We start from the raw sequence: 18,860 nt of genomic DNA, 5'->3' as shown, positions 1-18,860 counted from the left end.
TTGTAACACGTGTCAATTGTATCATTTAGATGTTGACACGTATCAATTCTAAATAAGGATCTACCATAAAAAAAAATGTAAAAATTCAAAACCTACCATAAAAATATTTTATATAAAAGTATAATAAAGAAAAAAACCTAATTTTTTTAAAAATCTTTTAAATAAAAAAATCTTTGTAAACTTCTAAATGTAAAACAAAACTATTAACAATTTTAAAAATATTAAAAAGCAATTATCAGAAAATTATAAAATTTAAACAGCTTTAAATTTTAAAAAGATCATTATCAGGAAATTATATATATATCATAAATTCGAAATTATAATATAGTTTATTTATTTTAATTTTAAGTTGCTAATTTTACAAGAAAAATGATTACTTTTTTTATAAGATAAAAAAATGATTGTGAAAATATACAATTAATTACTGTTTATGGAAAAAATGTAAATACTCACCTTTACATAAAGAAAAAGATGGTTGAAGTAAAAAAAAAAGATCGTCTCATATTTTTTTGACCAATCAAATAATTTATTAAAAAATACTGCTATTGTAATATATAAGATAGGAGTATGTAAACGTATGCGTTTTGTAACTATAAAAATGTTAAAGTGAATAGACATATAATAAGTTATTTAATGTGTTCATAAAGATAATTTGTTGGTAGTAGTAAAGACTAAAAAGTATATTTTAATAAAATATATTTATGTGTACAAATACACTTTTAGTAGTAATGTATATTGTAGATTTGTAAATGGATATACATTAGTGTATTATAACAAAAAAATAACTATTTTCTATAACTAAAATTTTATCTCTTTACTTTTACATATTGTTTTTACTTATGAAAAGAATTAAATATATATTCTTTGTTAAAATTAATTTTATTTTAATAACTTTGAACTCATCTACAACTATTTTTTTAATCTAAAAGTGTATCTATTTACTTTTTTTTCTCAACCAAACAATAAATTAAAAGGAAATTCTTCGGTTAGTTGTCCAAGCTGGAGGGAAGGGGTTTACAAAAGATAAGAGAACACGAAGCACGGGCAAAACAATCTGCATTTGTATTTGACACACACGGGATCAAAGAGATATAGAATAGTGGGAAGGACTCCAGCGAGTTAAAATCATCAAGCAGGTTAGATAAAGACGACCAATCTTTAGGGACTGCACAATAGTGAGTAACTCAGCGAAATCAGTCTTGAAATGTTGACAAGCAATCCCTGCAGCACGTATACGCTCTATGACCGACAACAACGCTTCTAACTCTGAATGTAGGGGGAGGGGCTCCATCTTAGACACTTGGCCCCCAACAACAAGGTTCGCTCCTCACAAACGCAACACCACCAGCCCAATCTTGAATGCACATTGGTTGCTTTCCAAGAACCATCAATCTGACAACCAGGTGAAGAAACCTAGACATCCGAAGACGGATATGGAGCTGGCATGATCCGCCGTAAAAGAGAGCGCCTCTTCCCAGGCTAACTTATCGTCCAAAGCCTGAGAAATTACATCATTCGCCTCGATCTCTAAAGCTTGAAAAACGTTTTTATTTATGGTCTTCTAGATTGCCCATAAAATCTATGGTAATTGAAGAAGTTGATCATGATCACCTTGTTGAGAGGCACCTCTCCAGAAAACAAAATTCAAATTCGAGTACATCGACTCCATTAAAATAAACATGTTTTAACTATGCAGTATATTTTCCTCGGTTAGTTGCCCAAGCCAGAGGGAAGGAGTTTACAAAAGAAACTTCATAGATAAGAGAACGCGAAGCACATACAAGATGGGTTTATCTGATTATATAAAGTTGGGTTTTGAAAGTTAGTCATTAACAAGATTTTGACATGTGTCAAGTTATCAATCTAAGATTTTGACATGTGTAAAAGTTAATATTTAATAGAAAGAATTTGATTACAACAAAAATAAAATATTTTGTTTTAAAACAAATTAATAATGTAAAAAGATAATTATCAAAAATTACATAATTTATCAAAAGTAATACAATTTTTTAAAAAGCTTTGTTTAATTGGGATTTTTTAATGGGAAAGTAATTTTTCCTTTTTTTTTTAACCAAAATTTTCTCTTTTTCAGTTGGGAATAAGTAAGATTAATATGTCGATCCAAAAAAATATTAATATATGCATCTTCAATTCCTAATATTGTATTTTAAAATTTATTGTAGTATTTTTAGATTTTTTATTTAATTTATATTTTCATTTTTAATTTGAGATTTATATATTACCATGCTTATAATTTTCTATTGTTTCTCAATTATGCCAAATTAATTTTTTTCTAATTTATTAACCTTGATTGGTTGGTCATAAACCCTTCTTTTTTTGCAAACATAATTGTTAACATTATTCATTCAATCTCAAAGGGAAATAACGAGTACAAGCTCATCAACCAAATGAATAAATAAAAAGGCTAATCAAACACAAGCGTACAACAAACATAGATAGGTAGATTGAAAAAAACATAAATAATTGTTGATAGATCCATATGAGCTCAAAGACTCTGACACTCTGGTTTGCGAAAAACTTTAAAATAATTGATTTGGCCACATACGTCACCAAAATGCACTTATTTTTTCTGTCAAGGGACTTGAGAGAACTATGCGAGTGAAGACAAAACACAGGAAAAGATCATTTGTTGATTTGTAAGGTTGGTAAACAAGTTTTTAAAGCCTCCCAGACGTAACAAACCGACCATCGAATATGGGTTTAGGGCCCACTTAGGAATAAATGTAGGGTCCACTATGGAAGATGGGCCTATGGACTGAGAATGGACATGGGCTCACTAAGCAAGGTTGCGGTTGAGGCGTTACAGAGACAGATGCTACATCATGGTGTGTCAAAGACATTTCCACGAATATATTGGGAAATTTAACATTAGTTACTATCAAAAAAATTTATGACGTTAGAAAATTTTTTTACTTTCATTGGTTGTCGTGGCAAGTCATTTTGAGATAGTAAAAAGACGTGAACATTTTATCTCCACAAAGGAAGAGGGCAGAGCCGAGGTTCTATCTATGGTTGAGAAGGTTGGACACAAGGTAATTTACCTAAGAGAGGAAGGTGGAGGAGGTTGGACGCAAGGTTATCTCCCCAAGGGACGAATGCGGTGCCAAAGTTCTCTCCATGGTGGAGAAGGTTGGACGCATGGTTCTCTCTATAAGGGATGAGGGCTGAGCCGAGGTTTTTTCCTTGGCGATCATATATTATTATGATGATATATCATTGATTACTATATTATGTAATATATTTTTTATTCAAAATGTTTTTTGAGCCAACAAGTTTAGTAATTAAAAAACTATGGAGAAGTGATAGTAAAATAGTTGGCTTAATGTGTTTATATAGACATTTTCTAGGTGGTGATAAAGAATTATTTGTAACATAGAGTATATTTAAGTGTAAAAACAATACACTTTTAATAGTAACGTACATAAAAGAATTATTTGTAACATAGAATATATTTAGGTGTAAAAACAATACACTTTTAATAGTAACATACATAAAAGATTTGTAAGTGAATATAAATCAGTAAATTATAAAATTTATAAATAACATACAACAAATTTTAATATATTTTTGTTAAATTTAATTTAATTTATAAAATTTTAAACCCGCACATCAGACGGATCCTTATCTAGTGATTTTATTATTATTCACTATGTTATAATAATTTTATGATTCTTCTTTTTTGACCAAAAGTTATTTTATTTGTCTGTGTAACTTTTTTCTAGAAGATCACATTTAATTTGTGACTTTTCCATAAATTTCGTTATTATATGAAGTTATGAACACACAATAAATCTCAGTCAGATGAGTTTAACTGGAGTATGAAGACACCACTGCTTTGGAGGGTCCATAGCATACGGAGTTGTGGACAAGGGGAGAAGATAGAGAGGACTATTTGTCTATTTCATCACTTAACAATAGGTTATATCAATTCTTGTTTTACGATTTTTGTTTTATGAAATTTCATATTGTATTCTATATACCAAATCCCCTAGCCCCGAAGGTTACATCATTCATCTTAATCCATTTTACGAACAAATAAATTAGCTCTTGGACAACAACTCAGCTTGAAGACAATACGTTTCTGTGGCAGCCCCGACGAATCCTGATAAGCAAAATATATGTAATTAACATCGCATATAAACTTATTTCATCACTCTCCATCACAAAGTTTTCAGATCCTTAAACAAAAAAAGCAGAGATTCTATTTATAAAATACCTCAAGTTTGTTTCCAACAACGTTTTCAAATGCTTTATTCGCTTTTCTTGAGCTATCAAAATTAACAACCGCACAATAGTAACCTCCCGGGGTTTTTGCTGGCTGCATGCCAGAAGGAAAAAAACAAAAAATCCGAGGTCAAAGAAAAGTTCGGTGTTAGATAAAAAGGATATATATTGTATAGTTTTGATCTCTCGCGGTACCTTAACATCGATTGTAAACTCTTTGGAAAAAAACTCTACAGAAAGAACTCGTTCCAACAGTTCAGATGGCACATTGTGAGGGATTTTATGCACAAAGAGTCTTGATTTATTAGCCTCCAAATCCTATAGTTAATTTTTTCAGACATTTGTTAAGTGTATAGTTAATAAAATTAAAACCTATAAGTTTGGTAAGAATTTTTGTGACCTCTTTAGATTGGGAAATTGTTGTGCCAACTCTTTTCTCTATAAGAGCAAGTACAAGTTTCATTGTAGCTGCTGCATCGTGTACGCAATCATGAGAAACACCGGCCTTTTGGACTTCGTAACCCAACATAGACTAGTTTAACCAAAATAGGAAAAAAAAAAAAAAAAAAAATGTGTCAAAGATGTTATATATTTTTGTGAATCCCTCAAGAATAGTAGAGAACCCCGTTATAAAATTTACCTTGCAACGGTCATTAAGTGAAGGTCTTCTAAACTTTCGTGCATTCGGATACTTAAAAACAAGTGAAGTATCAATTACTTTTGGATGATCTATCTTCAATACTGAAATCAAAACACTCACGTGATCAGCTTAGCCAAAAAACAAATCTAGTAAAATTAACATGGACTCAACTAGAGATTTTTAACTTTTTACTTACCTTTCAAATCATGGTCCAAACTGTGCCCTACCAAAATTGTACCCGTAGAAAGAAAGGGCCTCAATATTTCCTGCAAAGTTCACACAATTAACATAACTTGTATATTTGTTTTTATTAAGGACAAAAAAAAAACTACATGGTTTATATATTACCTGTATATCAACCACATAGAGAGTAGCTTTTTTAATATCTTCAGCAGTAACTCCTGAAATACTTGTCATATAGTCAAGAACAGGCTTGTCCGGTTTCACAAATTCGTCAAGAATCACCTAAAGCCATAAACATTTGATCACCCACTCTAAAGCCAGTTCAGATGACGCTACTAAGAAATACAAATCACCAACTCTAATAATATTAATTACTTGTAAATTTTGGTCTACAGCACCAACTCTGCCCAAACCAAGAATTCCATCTTCACAAAGAACCATCTCACAGTCAACAGCTACCATGTGTGTTGAGTTCATCACCTGCTTCGACATCTTCATTCCAACATCGGATACAAACCAGCCCTGCTTAAGTCAAAAGTCTTAAAGAACCCCATATATAATAAGTAAAAAAAAGAGAACTATACTAAACAGCAAATGCCATTGTTCATGACAGGAACAAACCTTGGAGTATGGCTGGAATGAATAGACTATTGGGTATTCCGGATGCTCAATTGTCAATCGAAGTAGCCTCTGTAACATTTTTGAAACATATTAAGTACCACCAAATATCCTCAAAACATGTTTTTTTATTTATATACTTTCCATCACACCTGCTCAGGAGTATCTTTATCGAGAGACTCTTGCTTGAACTTTTCAATCATAAGACAATTGGCGTAACATAGCAGAGCCTAGTGAGAGCAAAAAAAAGCGTAGATTAATAAAAAACCAAAAGTCATTAGTCATTAACATCAATCACATTTGTGTTATCTCTTCACTTACCTGTAAATCTTCTTTCTTCTGAAAAGTTGCTAGAAAAGCGACCAAATCATCATCATGGGAATGTCTTGAAGGGTCACTCAGCTTGATCCATACTTTTTGTCGTAAATATCTGAAAACTCCTTCCATACTCCGTTTTCTCTTCGCAGACCTAGACTTTGCACTTCCTTCACCAACTCTTCCAACACCTAAAATTGGAAAAATTTGACGGAATTAATTTTAAGATACAGAAAAAATCATCCTTCAAAGCTAAGAGCGATTTTATTCACACAAGAAAAATAGCTACTCGGAGAAGTTAGAGAAACAGATTAAAAAAAAATAAAGAGAGACGAACTTCCTACTTTAGGCTCCATGATACTAATAAGCAGTGCCGTTGAAACTGCAAAAAAAAAAAAAAAATCAGAGCCAGGGGAAAACTTGAGGAAGAAGGAATAGAGTTAGGGTTATAATTTCTTCGCATTTTGATAAGAGAGATTTTTTAATATGTTTTTCGATATAACTTTTAAAAAATATAGAAAACTGATTTAGGAAACTTTCCTGAATGCTTTTTGACATAACTTTCATAAATTCGTAGTTAGCAGATGAGGAAGAAGACTATTGACTCTGTATTGACTCTGGTTCTTCTATAGAATCCAATAAAAAAATTATAAGAGGTGGGGTTATTGGTTTGAGATTTGAAATAGAGTTTTAAAGATTTTAAATGTTATGGAGAATATGTTGTTATTAGATCAAGATTTTGTTAAAGTTTAGTGTTATTAGTTTGTGATTTGTAAAAAGTCAATTAAAATCTTAACAAATTTGGGTTATTGGATTCAGACTTTTATAAAGTCATTAAAAGTTTTGTGTTATTCAATTAAAACAAAAGAATCTAAGATTGTTAATAAGTTCAATTATTATGTTATTGATTCATGATTTTAGACACTTTCTTTATAAAATAAAGTCATGAAAAGTATCATAAAAATTCGGAGATTTTTTATAAGACTTTACAAAATTTTGGAAAACTAATCAATAAAACTCTGGGATTTTGCAATCTTTAACAATCTTTCACTTTTTCATTTTTAATGATTTTGTTGAACTCTTCAAAAATCTTCATAACTTATTTAAAAGAAAAAAAAAACTTTTTATTATTTCCCAATTGTATTTTGTGGTTGGAGAAATATACTTGCTTCTGAACTTGGAGTTTACTCTCTTGTTTCTGCTTCAACAAATCGAATTCACTTAGATGACTTTCACAATTGTTATAGTATTTATTACAGTTCTGTTCTATATTGTGACAGTTTATTAATTTTGCAACTGATAAACTCGAATATCTGAAAAATTATTATTAAAACTTGAAATTTATTATTATTAAGCAGTGTTAAAACTGCTTCAAAACAGAGAAAATAGGAAAGCATAATTTATAAGAACATTATAAGCTTCAACCGAATCCTAGGTTGCATGATATTGCATTATTAATCTTGAGTCATTTTACGGACATAAAAGCTAGCTGTTGAACCAGAAATGAGCTTCTGTGGCAGCCCCAACGAATCCTGAAAAGCGAAACATAACACATAAAATTACTTCATGATCACTCTTGAACAATGACTTTGAATACTTTCAAACAACAAAAGAAATTTTCACATACCCTCTCTTGACTTCCATTGATGTTATCAAATGCTCGATTTGCTTCTTTTGAGCTACCGAAAATAACAATTGCACAGTAGTAACCTCCTTGTGTTTTTGCTGGCTGACGAAAAGGAAAAATGAAAAACGAGGTTAAAATATAGTTACGTGTTATATAATTTTATGTAAATTATATACTATGGTTTTGATATCCCAACCTTAACATCAATTTGAAACTCTCTGGAATGAAACTCTCGAGCAAGAACTTGTTCCAGATCTTTACATGGCAAATAGTGAGGGATTCTATGTAGAAAGAATCTTGATTTCTCATCCTCCAGCATCTATGATAAAAAAAAAAAAAAAAAAAAAAAAGAAGCAAATACATTTTTCATACATTTTAATTGTAATTTAAGGTAAATAACAAATGTGGTAAATCAGACTTTTTTGTAACCTCTTTAGTTAGTGTGATTGTTGTGTCAACTCTATTCTCGATAAGAGCAAGTACAAGTTTCATTGCAGCTGCTGCATCATGTACGCAGTGATGAGAAACACCAGTCTTTTGGACTTCGTACCCCAACTTAGCCTGAAAATGTTTTTTATTTTTTATTTATAGAAAGTATTAAGAATGTAAGTATTTAATATTCTTATGTGAAGACATTAAAGAGTATATAAAGGCTAACCATGCAAAGGGTATTAAGAGAAGGTCTTCTGAAGTTTCGAGCATTGGGAAACTTGAATACAAGTGAAGTATCAATTAATATGGGATGGTCTATCTTCATCACTGGAATAAAAAAAAAAACTCAAGACTTTAGCAAAAATCCAATAAAAACTAACAAGGATGTCAGTACTAGAAAATGATTTACTACCTTCCAAGTCATGGTTCAAACTGTGACCTACCAAAATTGTACCCATAGAAAGTAACGGCCTCAATTTTGCCTGCACAAACATAACTTGTATATATATGTGCTGTCTCTAAGAAAAATAAAATAAATAGAAAGACTAACATTACCTGTATATCAACCAGAGAGAGAGTAGCATTTTTGACATCTTCAGCAGTAACTCCAGTAATAGTTGTCCTATAGTCAACAATAGCCTTATCCGGTTTCACAAATTCGTTGAGAATCACCTAAAGCCATTATGAACATTCAATCACCCAAGTTAAGGATACATTATTGCAAAAGAACTCAATACAAAATAAAGATTCTAAAAAAAACTCAAAGGTATACCTTTAAATTGCGGTCAACAGCGCCAACTCTAACCACACCCTCCCTCCCATCTTCACAAAGAACCATCTCACAATCAACAGCTACCATTTGGTTTGAAAACATCGCATTCGACATTTTCATTCCCACATCAGATACAAACCAGCCCTGCTTAGCAATTTAAGAAATTCTTAAAGAACCCCATAAAATAAACAAATAACTTTGATATATTAAACAGCAAAAGACAAACCTGGGAGTATAGATAGAATGAATAGTCTTTTAGGTATTGCGGATGCTCAACGGTCAGTCGAATTAGCTTCTGTACAACCAATAATATTTCCAAGATATTACTATCAAACTTATATATATATTGACATGTTTATTGATTTATTTCAAACACACCTGCTCAGGAGTATCATTAACTGGAGATTTCAGCTTGAACGTTTCAATCATAAGACGATTCGCCAGACGATGAGCCTTAGAGAACAAGAAAAAAAACCAGAGATTAGAAAACTAAAACTCATTATTATCAATCAAATTGTGATATCTTGACTAACATCTTTGTTCTCCATATGGTACCAGTCGATTTTTCTAGAGCCGGGGGCTGTTTCATAAAAATTAAACAGAGTAAAGTTGAGACAATAGTATTGTTTTACTTCACATTTTTTAACAGATCCTCATAATATAATTGCAGGATATGAAAATCAAAGAAATATAAATTGTTACAATTAGAAAACAAAAACAAAAAGTTTGAAGAAACAATTAAGTAGATACCTATAAGTGAGTTTGCTCTCTCTTGAGTAAGTGTATCAAATTGCTTGGGTAGTTTCTAGTGTATGCAGGAACTTCAAGTGACGATGTTGGTATTTATAGCTCGCGTTAGTGCATGGTTTCGAAACTATTTAATGGTTCCGAAACTAAATTTTTCATTTGTTGACTTCGCTGATGAGGTGTATGTAAATTAATTAAGAGTGTAAATGTGTTTGATTATCAGTGAAAATTTGAAAACAGCACGCCCGCACCCCTTTGACGGGGAAAAGAGTCATTAGGGAAAATAAATCATTATTCATGTTAAGATATAACTATAGATAATAATGCTACATTTTATAAGAAAATAACCAATTATCAAAGAATCTTGTTAAGAACATTTTATATTTCTAGAATTGTCATTTATGCTGCGATTTCAAAAGAAAAAGTGAAATATAAACTTGTATTTTGATCGGTCAACCATTTGGTTTTGTTTTACCTAGACATAAATAAGAGAAATTAATGTTATATATATTGTTTTTTTAGTTTCACGATAGCAAACGTACATAACTAGCAGTGTGGGAAAAGAAATATAACATTTTTCAAAAAAATTGTAGTGCATGCTTTCCTTGACTTTAAATTTAAATTGAATTGTGAAGTTCAAACTTCAAATAATGAATGAATACTATTAAATACAGAAGTAGGCATTTGTTCTGGATCAAAATAAAAGAAAAAAAGGTTAGGTTAGGTTAGGTGTTTGTTTTGATCTGCGACTGCGAGACCCTTGTTTTTGAAGAGATGCAATGAAATTACATTGAACTAGTTACTTCACTTTGAGACCATCTCTTGCACGGTGCAAGGCACCTATGATGCACTGGGACGGCAGTTTGATAACGTCTCCCATATCGGAAACGTCCCGGGTATGGGAACGTCACATAAACGGCAAAAAAACGTCTTCCAGACGTTTCTAACAGGGCGGGGACGGCAGCAGTTTTTGGGGACGGCGGTAATAGGGTTTCAGAAACGTTTTTGAAATGTTTCCACGACTTATTCACTTATTTTTCCATCAAATAAAACATAAAAGAATAGGAAATATCATTTAATTTTGATTTCTTAAGATTTGACATTACTATACATGTTCACTTTTCCTATATCCTCTGTTTAGTCATCATCTCTTTTACTTCAAATATGTTTAGTGTTAAGTATTTGATGGATAACCATGAAACGTAAGCCAGAATCAGTCTTGGGCATATACACAAGTATAGAGGATAGTAATACATACTTGTACTTTTTTTATGTAGAGTCTTATATATGTGTGGTTTCTTATATATTTGTATCCTATAGGTATTTTTATTGACATACCCATGTCCTCCCCGTATCCAAAAATTTTAAGTTTGCCGTTTTCCGTCCCCGTTCCCGTTCCCGTCCCCGTTTCCTGACCCTGTACTCGTTTCAGTGCTACTTAGCAAGGCACCAAGTTCTTTCAAAATGTTCTTTAAAGCATTACTATAAGAGATGTTATATACACACTGTTTTTCCAGTCTCAAGACTCCAACATCTTTATATTAAAACATAGCTCACATTGTAATTGTTGGAACTTATGATTAAAGCTACGTGGAAAATAACAAATTCGTAATAGTAATAACCTTAAGCCATGAAATCTTGAAAATGAATTGTGAAAATTAAAAACAGAAACAAATACATAATATTACAGAAGCAAGTTTTTGTTTTGAATGCACAAATCTTGTAATAAAAAGAGGTGCAATCAAATGGAACTAGTAGCTTCACCTTGAGACCATCTCCTAAACGTGCTAGCCACCAAGTTCCTTCCTGCAAGTAACCCTAACTTTGTCTTCAACATAGCTAATCCTAACCTACTACCACCTGCAACCTCCACACCGCCACTACCATCAGCCACCGGCGGCGGGTCCTCAACAACAGTCTCAAGAACTCCCTGATCACCACCATCCATCATGCCCGTGTCATTGGTTTCATCACCATCCATACTCACCACCAATATACTCCGTTCACGCAGCCATTCCCTGACTTCACTCGTAACCAGTTTACATTTCTTAACCTTTAGTTTCACCAGCTTAGGACAGCCTAAAGCCAGCGCCTTGATCCCGACATCTGAAATAAGACATCCCTTAATACAGAACTTCCTCAACGCCACACATTTCTCCGCGATGCAACCAATCTCCGTGTCTCCAATCATACCACTCCCACAAAGAGCTAACCGTTCAAGCTTCTTACAGTTGGAAGCAATGGCTGACAAACTCGTATGTGTCGCATTAACACCGATAAGCACAAGTTCTTGCAAATTCAAGCAGTGTTTAGCTACAGCCATCAGACCACCATCACCGATTCTGTTAGTCCTCCAACCATCAATGTGAAGCTTTCTCAGTAACTTACATCTCTCAACAACACTAGCTAAACCTAAATCCGAGCATTCAGGAGTTTTCACTATATGCAAAGTCTCCAAATTCGAACATTTAGATATAGCAGAGAGTCCAACATCACTCACTTGAAGCCTCTCAAGATGAATCTCAGTTAAAGAACTATTCCCATCTCCGTTCATTTCAAGAACTCTATCCCAATTACCTAAACAACGAAAGATTCTAAGTTTTTTCAACGTTCTTGTAGCAACCAAAGATTCAAATACCTGACCATTAACAAGCTCCTTCAAACAAATCGATCTAAGCGAAGAAGACAAACTCAGCTTAATAGGTTCAGCTAATTCATGAATTCCCCTAATCCTCTTCACAGATAACTCCTCAAGAACCTTACAATGCTCAAGCATCGCGTTCAATCCCATGGCACCGAAATTACAAGAGCCACACGATAGCTTCCTCAGGTTTTTACAGTTTCTAGCGAACGATTCCATACCTAGATCCGTAATCTCGCGACAACCACGAAGCTTGACTCGAGTCAGATTCGAGCAACGAACCGAGATCATAACGAAAGCTTCATCGCTCAAGCTAAAAGACCTCCGATCACAACGAAGAGCGAGCTTCGTCACGGAATCGAACCGATCGAACATACAAGGCAAGAAAGGGAGGATCTCAGCTTTAGCGTCGAGTGATAACCGGTGACGATTCTGACCGTCGACGAATAACCACCGTTTACATACGAGAGAGCTTCGTTTCCGATCTCCGGCGCTGAGAAATTGAAAGATATGAGCGAGGCAATCGTCCGGCAGATCTGCCGTGAAATCGTGATCTCCATCTTCGAAACCAATCGATTCGCAGTCGAGAAACTCCGGTGGTGACCTGAGAAATAGAGAAGTATGATCGCGTACGCTTGGTTCCGCCGGAGACGACGGAGCTTGTCCCATTGTTTTTTAATTTTTTTGTTTGTGTGTGGTTTGAGTAGTGCTGTAGAGGGTAAGGTTTGCGTTGAGTCGCGAGTCACACGAGTCACGACGACTCGTGAGATTTTATTTAATTTTCCTCTTTTAAAGTTTTTGTACGCGTGTCAACAACTCTCCTTTTGAGGCCCTCGCACGTTTGGCCCGTTGGGCCTTTGTGATCAACGATACAATTAGCTTGTTGTTTATTCTATAGCCTTGAATTAATTTGAATCGCTGAAAAGTTTGTTTTGGTTGATTACAGTTGCGACTTGTTGCTTGATGAATGATGATAGTAGTTGCTACTCGGAAATGTACAACGTTTAACCGCAGTTGCTGATCGCAATTTTCAGAAACTATCAAAAAAATAGTCCTAACATCACTACTCTAGCGATGATCAAATGTTAAGTTTTCGAACTCTATTTATCTCTTTTGGTTATGTATTATTGCGAGAAAACAGTAAAACAGTAAAACACTTAAAACACTGATTCTGATTTTGTAAGACTAAAATGTTTTGTTATAGTTTGATCTGTAATAATATTATTGTGAAAGTAGTTTAATATTCCAAAAGATAGCTTTAAGACTCTTGCATTATATGTATTAATGGGCCAAAAGGGCCCAATTATGATTACAATTTGAAGTCAATGTGATACAAAACCATCGTTTATTTGCTTTTTTCTTCTAGGTTCCTCTATCCAGAGCCGGCCACAAGGCCAAGGAAGCAAAGCACATGCTTGCGGCCGCTAATAATATTAGCTATTTTTCGGCCGACTTTCCAAGAAAGATCTTGTGGTCTAGTGGTTTAACCCGTCCACTTTGAGTCTGCAGTCCCCAGTACGAATCTTGGTAAGGTGTTAATCAGTTGTTTTTACTTTTTTTTTTAGAAGAAAAGTATACCAAAAACAAAAACCCATTTTTCTCCCCCACTTGTAGCCTAGTTTATCTCCACGCCGGCTCTGCCTCTATCCTCTAGTTCCAATAGTTTCGGTTTAGGTTTCTGATGCAATACTACATTATTTAAAAACTAGAAGAGCAAACATGAATAATTTATTATGGGATTAAATTTCTTAAAATGGAGAAGAAAAGAGAAGGATATGGTTTTTATGGTAAGACCATTTGTGAAAAGTTTTTGGAAGTTGGGTGGGTTTTGCTGGAATACACTTTAGATTTGGTTGAGAAGTTGAATCTCTCTCTCCACATCTACATCTCGCTTAGATACTTGGGCCATCGAAAGTAAAATAAATATTAAAAAGCATGAGGTTGATATAATACAGTAATATGCCTTTGAAAGAATCTTATAAAATAACTAGATCTCACATTATATATAGAATTCAACCCCCAAAAAATAGAGTAAAAAGTAAAAAATATACGAGTCTATAAGACAGAATTCTAGAGGACGTCAAATTAAATTTCAAAGTAAACGGTAATATATGAAATAGTGGTGTTTTCTTTGCAAGTCTTTTTCTCTACTAGGAAATTAAGTTTTGATCTTCGAATTTTTCATAATGTAGTTGGTATCTGATACATGCTTATGTTCAATTAGGAAATTAAGTATCTTTCTCTATATAAACAAATGTAACTTGTATAATTATACTTATGAGAGTTTAATGTAACTTTTTCACTTTTGTGTTCTTTACTCTTATTAATAATAATCATGTATTCACTATTTTCATAATCTTGATTATTATTTTTTTGAGCATATGATCGTTAGCTACTTAAGACAAACTAAAACTCTAATAATACATCATTAAACGAATATACACTAGATTTTAACTAATATTTATTTATGAATGGTTCAGACAACACAACATTTTGTGCATTTTTAACATTACCAATTTAGCCAAGAAGTAATACTCAAAAAAGAAATTGTGCATTTTTACCATACTCTAACAAAGAATTCTAAGAGGAACAACGAAGAACTTAATATTACATTCATATCCATTAAAACTTGAAAATCAAACGAAATTAATATATATATATATATATATATATATTTATCTTTTTTTCAATGTTTTCTTTTCTATTTTCTTTTTATTATAAAATGTTGTACTATTTAGAGAAAACGAATGGCAGGCAGCTGTATGTAACTACTATTTCAATTTGAATTCTATTTTCGTCGCTTTAGAAAATTGAAAATTCACCCACGCTTCAGGGTTCAGCTGTGCCTCTGTCGTGGAGTTACAATATGATTATTAATATTTTGATTGTTATATAAATTTTTAAAATAAAGTCATGGCCCCATCAGACCATCACCAGCCTGTTTTTTTTTTTTTTTTCTTTTACCATTTAATTCTATTTTTTTGAAAAAGGTAAATAAATGTTTAATTTCTAGTTAATTTCAGTTTTCTAAGATGTGTTTTGATGATATTCTTCTTTTTATCAAAATACTATATCGAATTTGCAATACGTATTTCGTTAACAATATGAATATCATTACAAAAATAATAATACTGATATTTATTTATATGTTATTTTTGTTGTCTCTTATATTCCAACCGGAAAAATAATTATTTATAACACAAGAACAGTGATGAGTGCTATAAGGTCATCTATATTGGGAGAACTGATTGGGTATTCTTAATCTTATTAAAATTGAGAATATAGGAAACAGTCACTAAGAACATGTTGTTGGTTCTTGATGTAGAACTGATTTTGGACTAGTTCTTGGATGACGTGGCAACTCGTGAATGGATACAATTTTTTGCAATGGAGAAAACATTTATTTGTTTGGAGAAAGTTTTGTTTGTTTTTTTTATTTATATTTTTAATATTTTTTTTTGTTTCATAAAAATTTAGTATTCTATTTTGAATTTTAGTATAAGTTTTTTAAGTTTGCAATTTAAAAGTTATTTTTTGAAGTTTTTAAAATTGTATTATTTTTGTTTGTTTTTTTTATTTATATCTTTAATGTTTTTTTTTCATAAAAAGTTGGTATTGTATTTTGAATTTTAGTATAAGTTTTTTAAGTTTGCAATTTAAATGTTATTTTTTAAAGTTTTTAAAATTGTAATATGTTTAAGATTATTATATTATTAAATCTTATGATCTTAAACATGTTTTCCCAATAACCAATTTCTTAACAAAAATCTAAATTAATGATATTACATTATTTTCATAATATTTTTACTCTAAGAACACCAAAAAATGTTCTCCCAATCGAGATGTCCTAAACGGAATAACTTTTCAGGGTTGACTCAAAAAAATGTGTTGAGATTCAAATGAAATCTGACACACATAGTCATTTATGTATTTATCTTAATACTATATGCATTATTATGAACTGGTGCCAGTAATTAGGTTGGTGGTAATGATGTTAGATCGTGTAATAATGAGAACGTACCAAAATGATGGAAAATTATGAATGTGTCTAACGGATTTATTTGGATTGGAGCTAAGGTATATAATGTTACCTAACATTTTTATCATCATGCATTTCATGCTTACTATATCCAAATTGCAAAACATCAAAGTGTGCAAGGGTAAAATTATTATATTTAGTACTGTACTTACTATAGTTTTTTATTTTATCAACTGTAAGAATTAAATTAAATAGACTGGAGACTGATCCACACACACAAAAAAGAAAGAACATAGCATATATATACCAAAATATTTTGGCTAATGTTACGAATATAGTGAACCATTTGCAAACTAAATTATTTTGTATTTGAAATTCACAATAAATTTATTACAAACCAAGTTTATTTCTATATAAAGACGGTTTATAATTGGTATTCTTATGATTTTTATTTTTATTTTTTTGTCATGTACACACTAAATATTACTTACCGGTAAATAAAAAAACAATTTGATTCAAATACATTTTTTTATCCCATTCACTATAATCATTCAAATTTTTGAGTAACATTACCAAATCAATAGCCTACCCGAATATTTTGACGTCATAAAGATAACAAAAAAACAAACACCATTAAACCATTTTTAAAGAAATATGAACTTATTAATGTCAAAATAGAAAAGAAATAAAAGTATGAACTTATTATAGATACTGTAAAACTGCTAGCCACTATAAATTTGATCAAACATCTTTATTTTTAATAACAAAATTAAAGAAATGAAAATATTTTATTGTTATTTCCTTTACATATAAAATGCAAAATTAATTACATAATATGAAAATTATTATTTATCCATTTCTTATAGTATAAACATTGATGTATCTTTTATTTTATGTAAAGAAATTGCAAATTTCATGTGAGTGTTAAATAGTTTGCTAACACAATTGCAAATTGACATGATTGGTAATGAAATCTAGATACATAATTGGGTTACACAATTTTATATGCAAATTTCAATTTATTACGTTTTGTAAATATTCTATTATTTTATATCCTTAACGCATATATCCTAATTTTATAGTGATTAAAAAACATATCGCTAACACAACCTAAGGAGATGTTATGGATTTTTGTTATATCTTATTGATGAAGAAGAATAAGAAGATTACACTCATTCAGCCGGCCCTAGCCACAAGCTAATGAAGCATGTGAAATACCTCTTGTCACCTCTAGATTACAACCCAACCCCCATACTTGGCTACTTGGAAAGATGCTTAGACATTTGTTTCTTGAGTATGAAATTAGGCTTTCTTTTGTCTTTCGCTTGTGGCCCTAAAAATGTCAGAGACGTTCAGTATATATTGGATTCATAACGGGAAAACGAGCTATTTCCCCCCAAGAACTATCATATCTCGCTGGATGGAGCCCGAACATGAGCCACAATCTATATAGCCATGTCAACTATGATCAATCTCTATGTCCTCCCAAATTAAAAGTTCTACACCTATATCCCCCTGAAAATGAATTGCTTCGGTTTATCCGGTGAACCGCAGACCAAACAATATAAACTCATCTCTTTCTTACAGTCGGATTTTACTCATCTCTTCTCCCATCCATCTTTAGAATAAAAGAGAAAACAAAGGAACAAATCAATCAGACGAGAAAATGAAAGTCTAAACGTTTGATTAAAACTTCTCATAAGGTATGAATTCAATGGATTGATCGTACAAGAAATTTTCAATCTAAGCATAAAACATAACTCATTACACTCCTAACTATCATCAAAATCCTTATTTCCGTGGAATCCCGAGCGTCACCGAAGAGAGGCTTAATCATCACAACCTTGGTCACCGATCGTAATTACGAATTCAAAAAAAAACCCAAGTAGAACAAGAAATCCACAAATTCCATAGATCTATAACAATCATTTCGAAAAAAAGCTCGATCTAATTGAAACTACATTGGATTGGATCAAACAAACTGGTTATGGCATCATCTAATCGAAACGAATCAATCTAGCGATCTCAAACAGAATCATCAATCACATTGACATTCTTAAGATTTAATATAAGAGAAGAGACTGAGAGAGAAATGTATGTATGTAGCCTACCATCGAATTTTTCCTCGAAGATAACTTCAGCAGAGACGATCACCACGAGAGCGAAAAGAACCAAGGAGATGATATATCTGGTTAAATCGACATATTCGGGTAAAATCAGGTTTAATCTGGTCAAATTTGGTTTAGGCTATTCGTTAGACGGTTAAGCAAATAGTAAACCGTCACATAACCAGGTCTAGGTGTAACTAGATATAGAACTTTTTTTTCATGGGGATATAGGTGTAGAACTTTTAATTTGGGGGGACATAGAGATTGGTCATAGTTGACATGGCTATATAGATTGCGGCTCAAGTTCGGCCTCCATCCAGCGAGATATGATAGTTCTTGGGGGGAAATAGCTCGTTTCCCCGATTAATAACTATGAAGTTTTGAAGTAAGACTGTATGAACGAGACTAAGCGTTACATGTTATTTTCTTTGACCCGGTATGAACTCAACAAATGGTAGTGTCACTCCATTCTCTAGTCTTTACATGTTATGAACAAGAAGACCAAAACGCATGGACCTTCTTAAGTATTAAAAAACAAAAAGATGCACAAAAC

At 32.0% G+C, this 18,860-nt stretch overlaps 3 protein-coding genes across 4 annotated transcripts; all 3 read right to left on the bottom strand.

The window, feature by feature from the left end:
• Positions 1-3,934: 3,934 nt before the first annotated feature.
• On the bottom strand, positions 3,935-6,798 carry LOC104791240 (small RNA degrading nuclease 1-like). 2 transcript variants are annotated; one of them, XM_087454038.1, is made up of 13 exons: positions 6,538-6,798; positions 6,346-6,383; positions 6,008-6,192; positions 5,839-5,916; positions 5,690-5,758; positions 5,444-5,590; positions 5,234-5,350; positions 5,082-5,151; positions 4,886-4,986; positions 4,646-4,777; positions 4,441-4,563; positions 4,238-4,339; positions 3,935-4,123 (listed from the first exon to the last, which is right to left on the bottom strand). In XM_087454038.1, exons 3-13 carry the CDS (start codon positions 6,131-6,133, stop codon positions 4,037-4,039), a joined length of 1,152 nt encoding a protein of 383 aa, XP_087310164.1. In that variant the 5' UTR covers positions 6,134-6,192; positions 6,346-6,383; positions 6,538-6,798; the 3' UTR covers positions 3,935-4,036. The 2 variants fall into 2 exon arrangements, with proteins under 2 accessions (XP_087310164.1, XP_087310163.1); XM_087454037.1 differs by having other exon boundaries at positions 6,339-6,386; positions 6,545-6,646.
• A 527-nt stretch (positions 6,799-7,325) lies between these two features.
• On the bottom strand, positions 7,326-9,455 carry LOC104699023 (putative small RNA degrading nuclease 4). Its single transcript, XM_087454040.1, has 11 exons — positions 9,366-9,455; positions 9,211-9,285; positions 9,059-9,127; positions 8,833-8,976; positions 8,616-8,732; positions 8,473-8,542; positions 8,287-8,387; positions 8,058-8,189; positions 7,825-7,947; positions 7,629-7,730; positions 7,326-7,533 (listed from the first exon to the last, which is right to left on the bottom strand). Exons 1-11 carry the CDS (start codon positions 9,378-9,380, stop codon positions 7,456-7,458), a joined length of 1,026 nt encoding a protein of 341 aa, XP_087310166.1. The 5' UTR covers positions 9,381-9,455; the 3' UTR covers positions 7,326-7,455.
• Positions 9,456-11,215: 1,760 nt separating this feature from the next.
• LOC104791239 (F-box/LRR-repeat protein 16) lies at positions 11,216-12,987 on the bottom strand. The gene has a single exon (XM_019246763.2). It carries the CDS (start codon positions 12,887-12,889, stop codon positions 11,321-11,323), a length of 1,569 nt encoding a protein of 522 aa, XP_019102308.2. The 5' UTR covers positions 12,890-12,987; the 3' UTR covers positions 11,216-11,320.
• Between the last annotated feature and the right edge of the window lie 5,873 nt (positions 12,988-18,860).

This window comes from Camelina sativa, chromosome 6, assembly GCF_030686135.1.
Source record: "Camelina sativa cultivar CO46 ecotype springtype chromosome 6, ASM3068613v1".
Lineage (NCBI taxonomy): Eukaryota > Viridiplantae > Streptophyta > Magnoliopsida > Brassicales > Brassicaceae > Camelina > Camelina sativa.
Note: the sequence above shows the minus strand (reverse complement) of the source record. Positions and strands in the feature narration are given on the sequence as shown.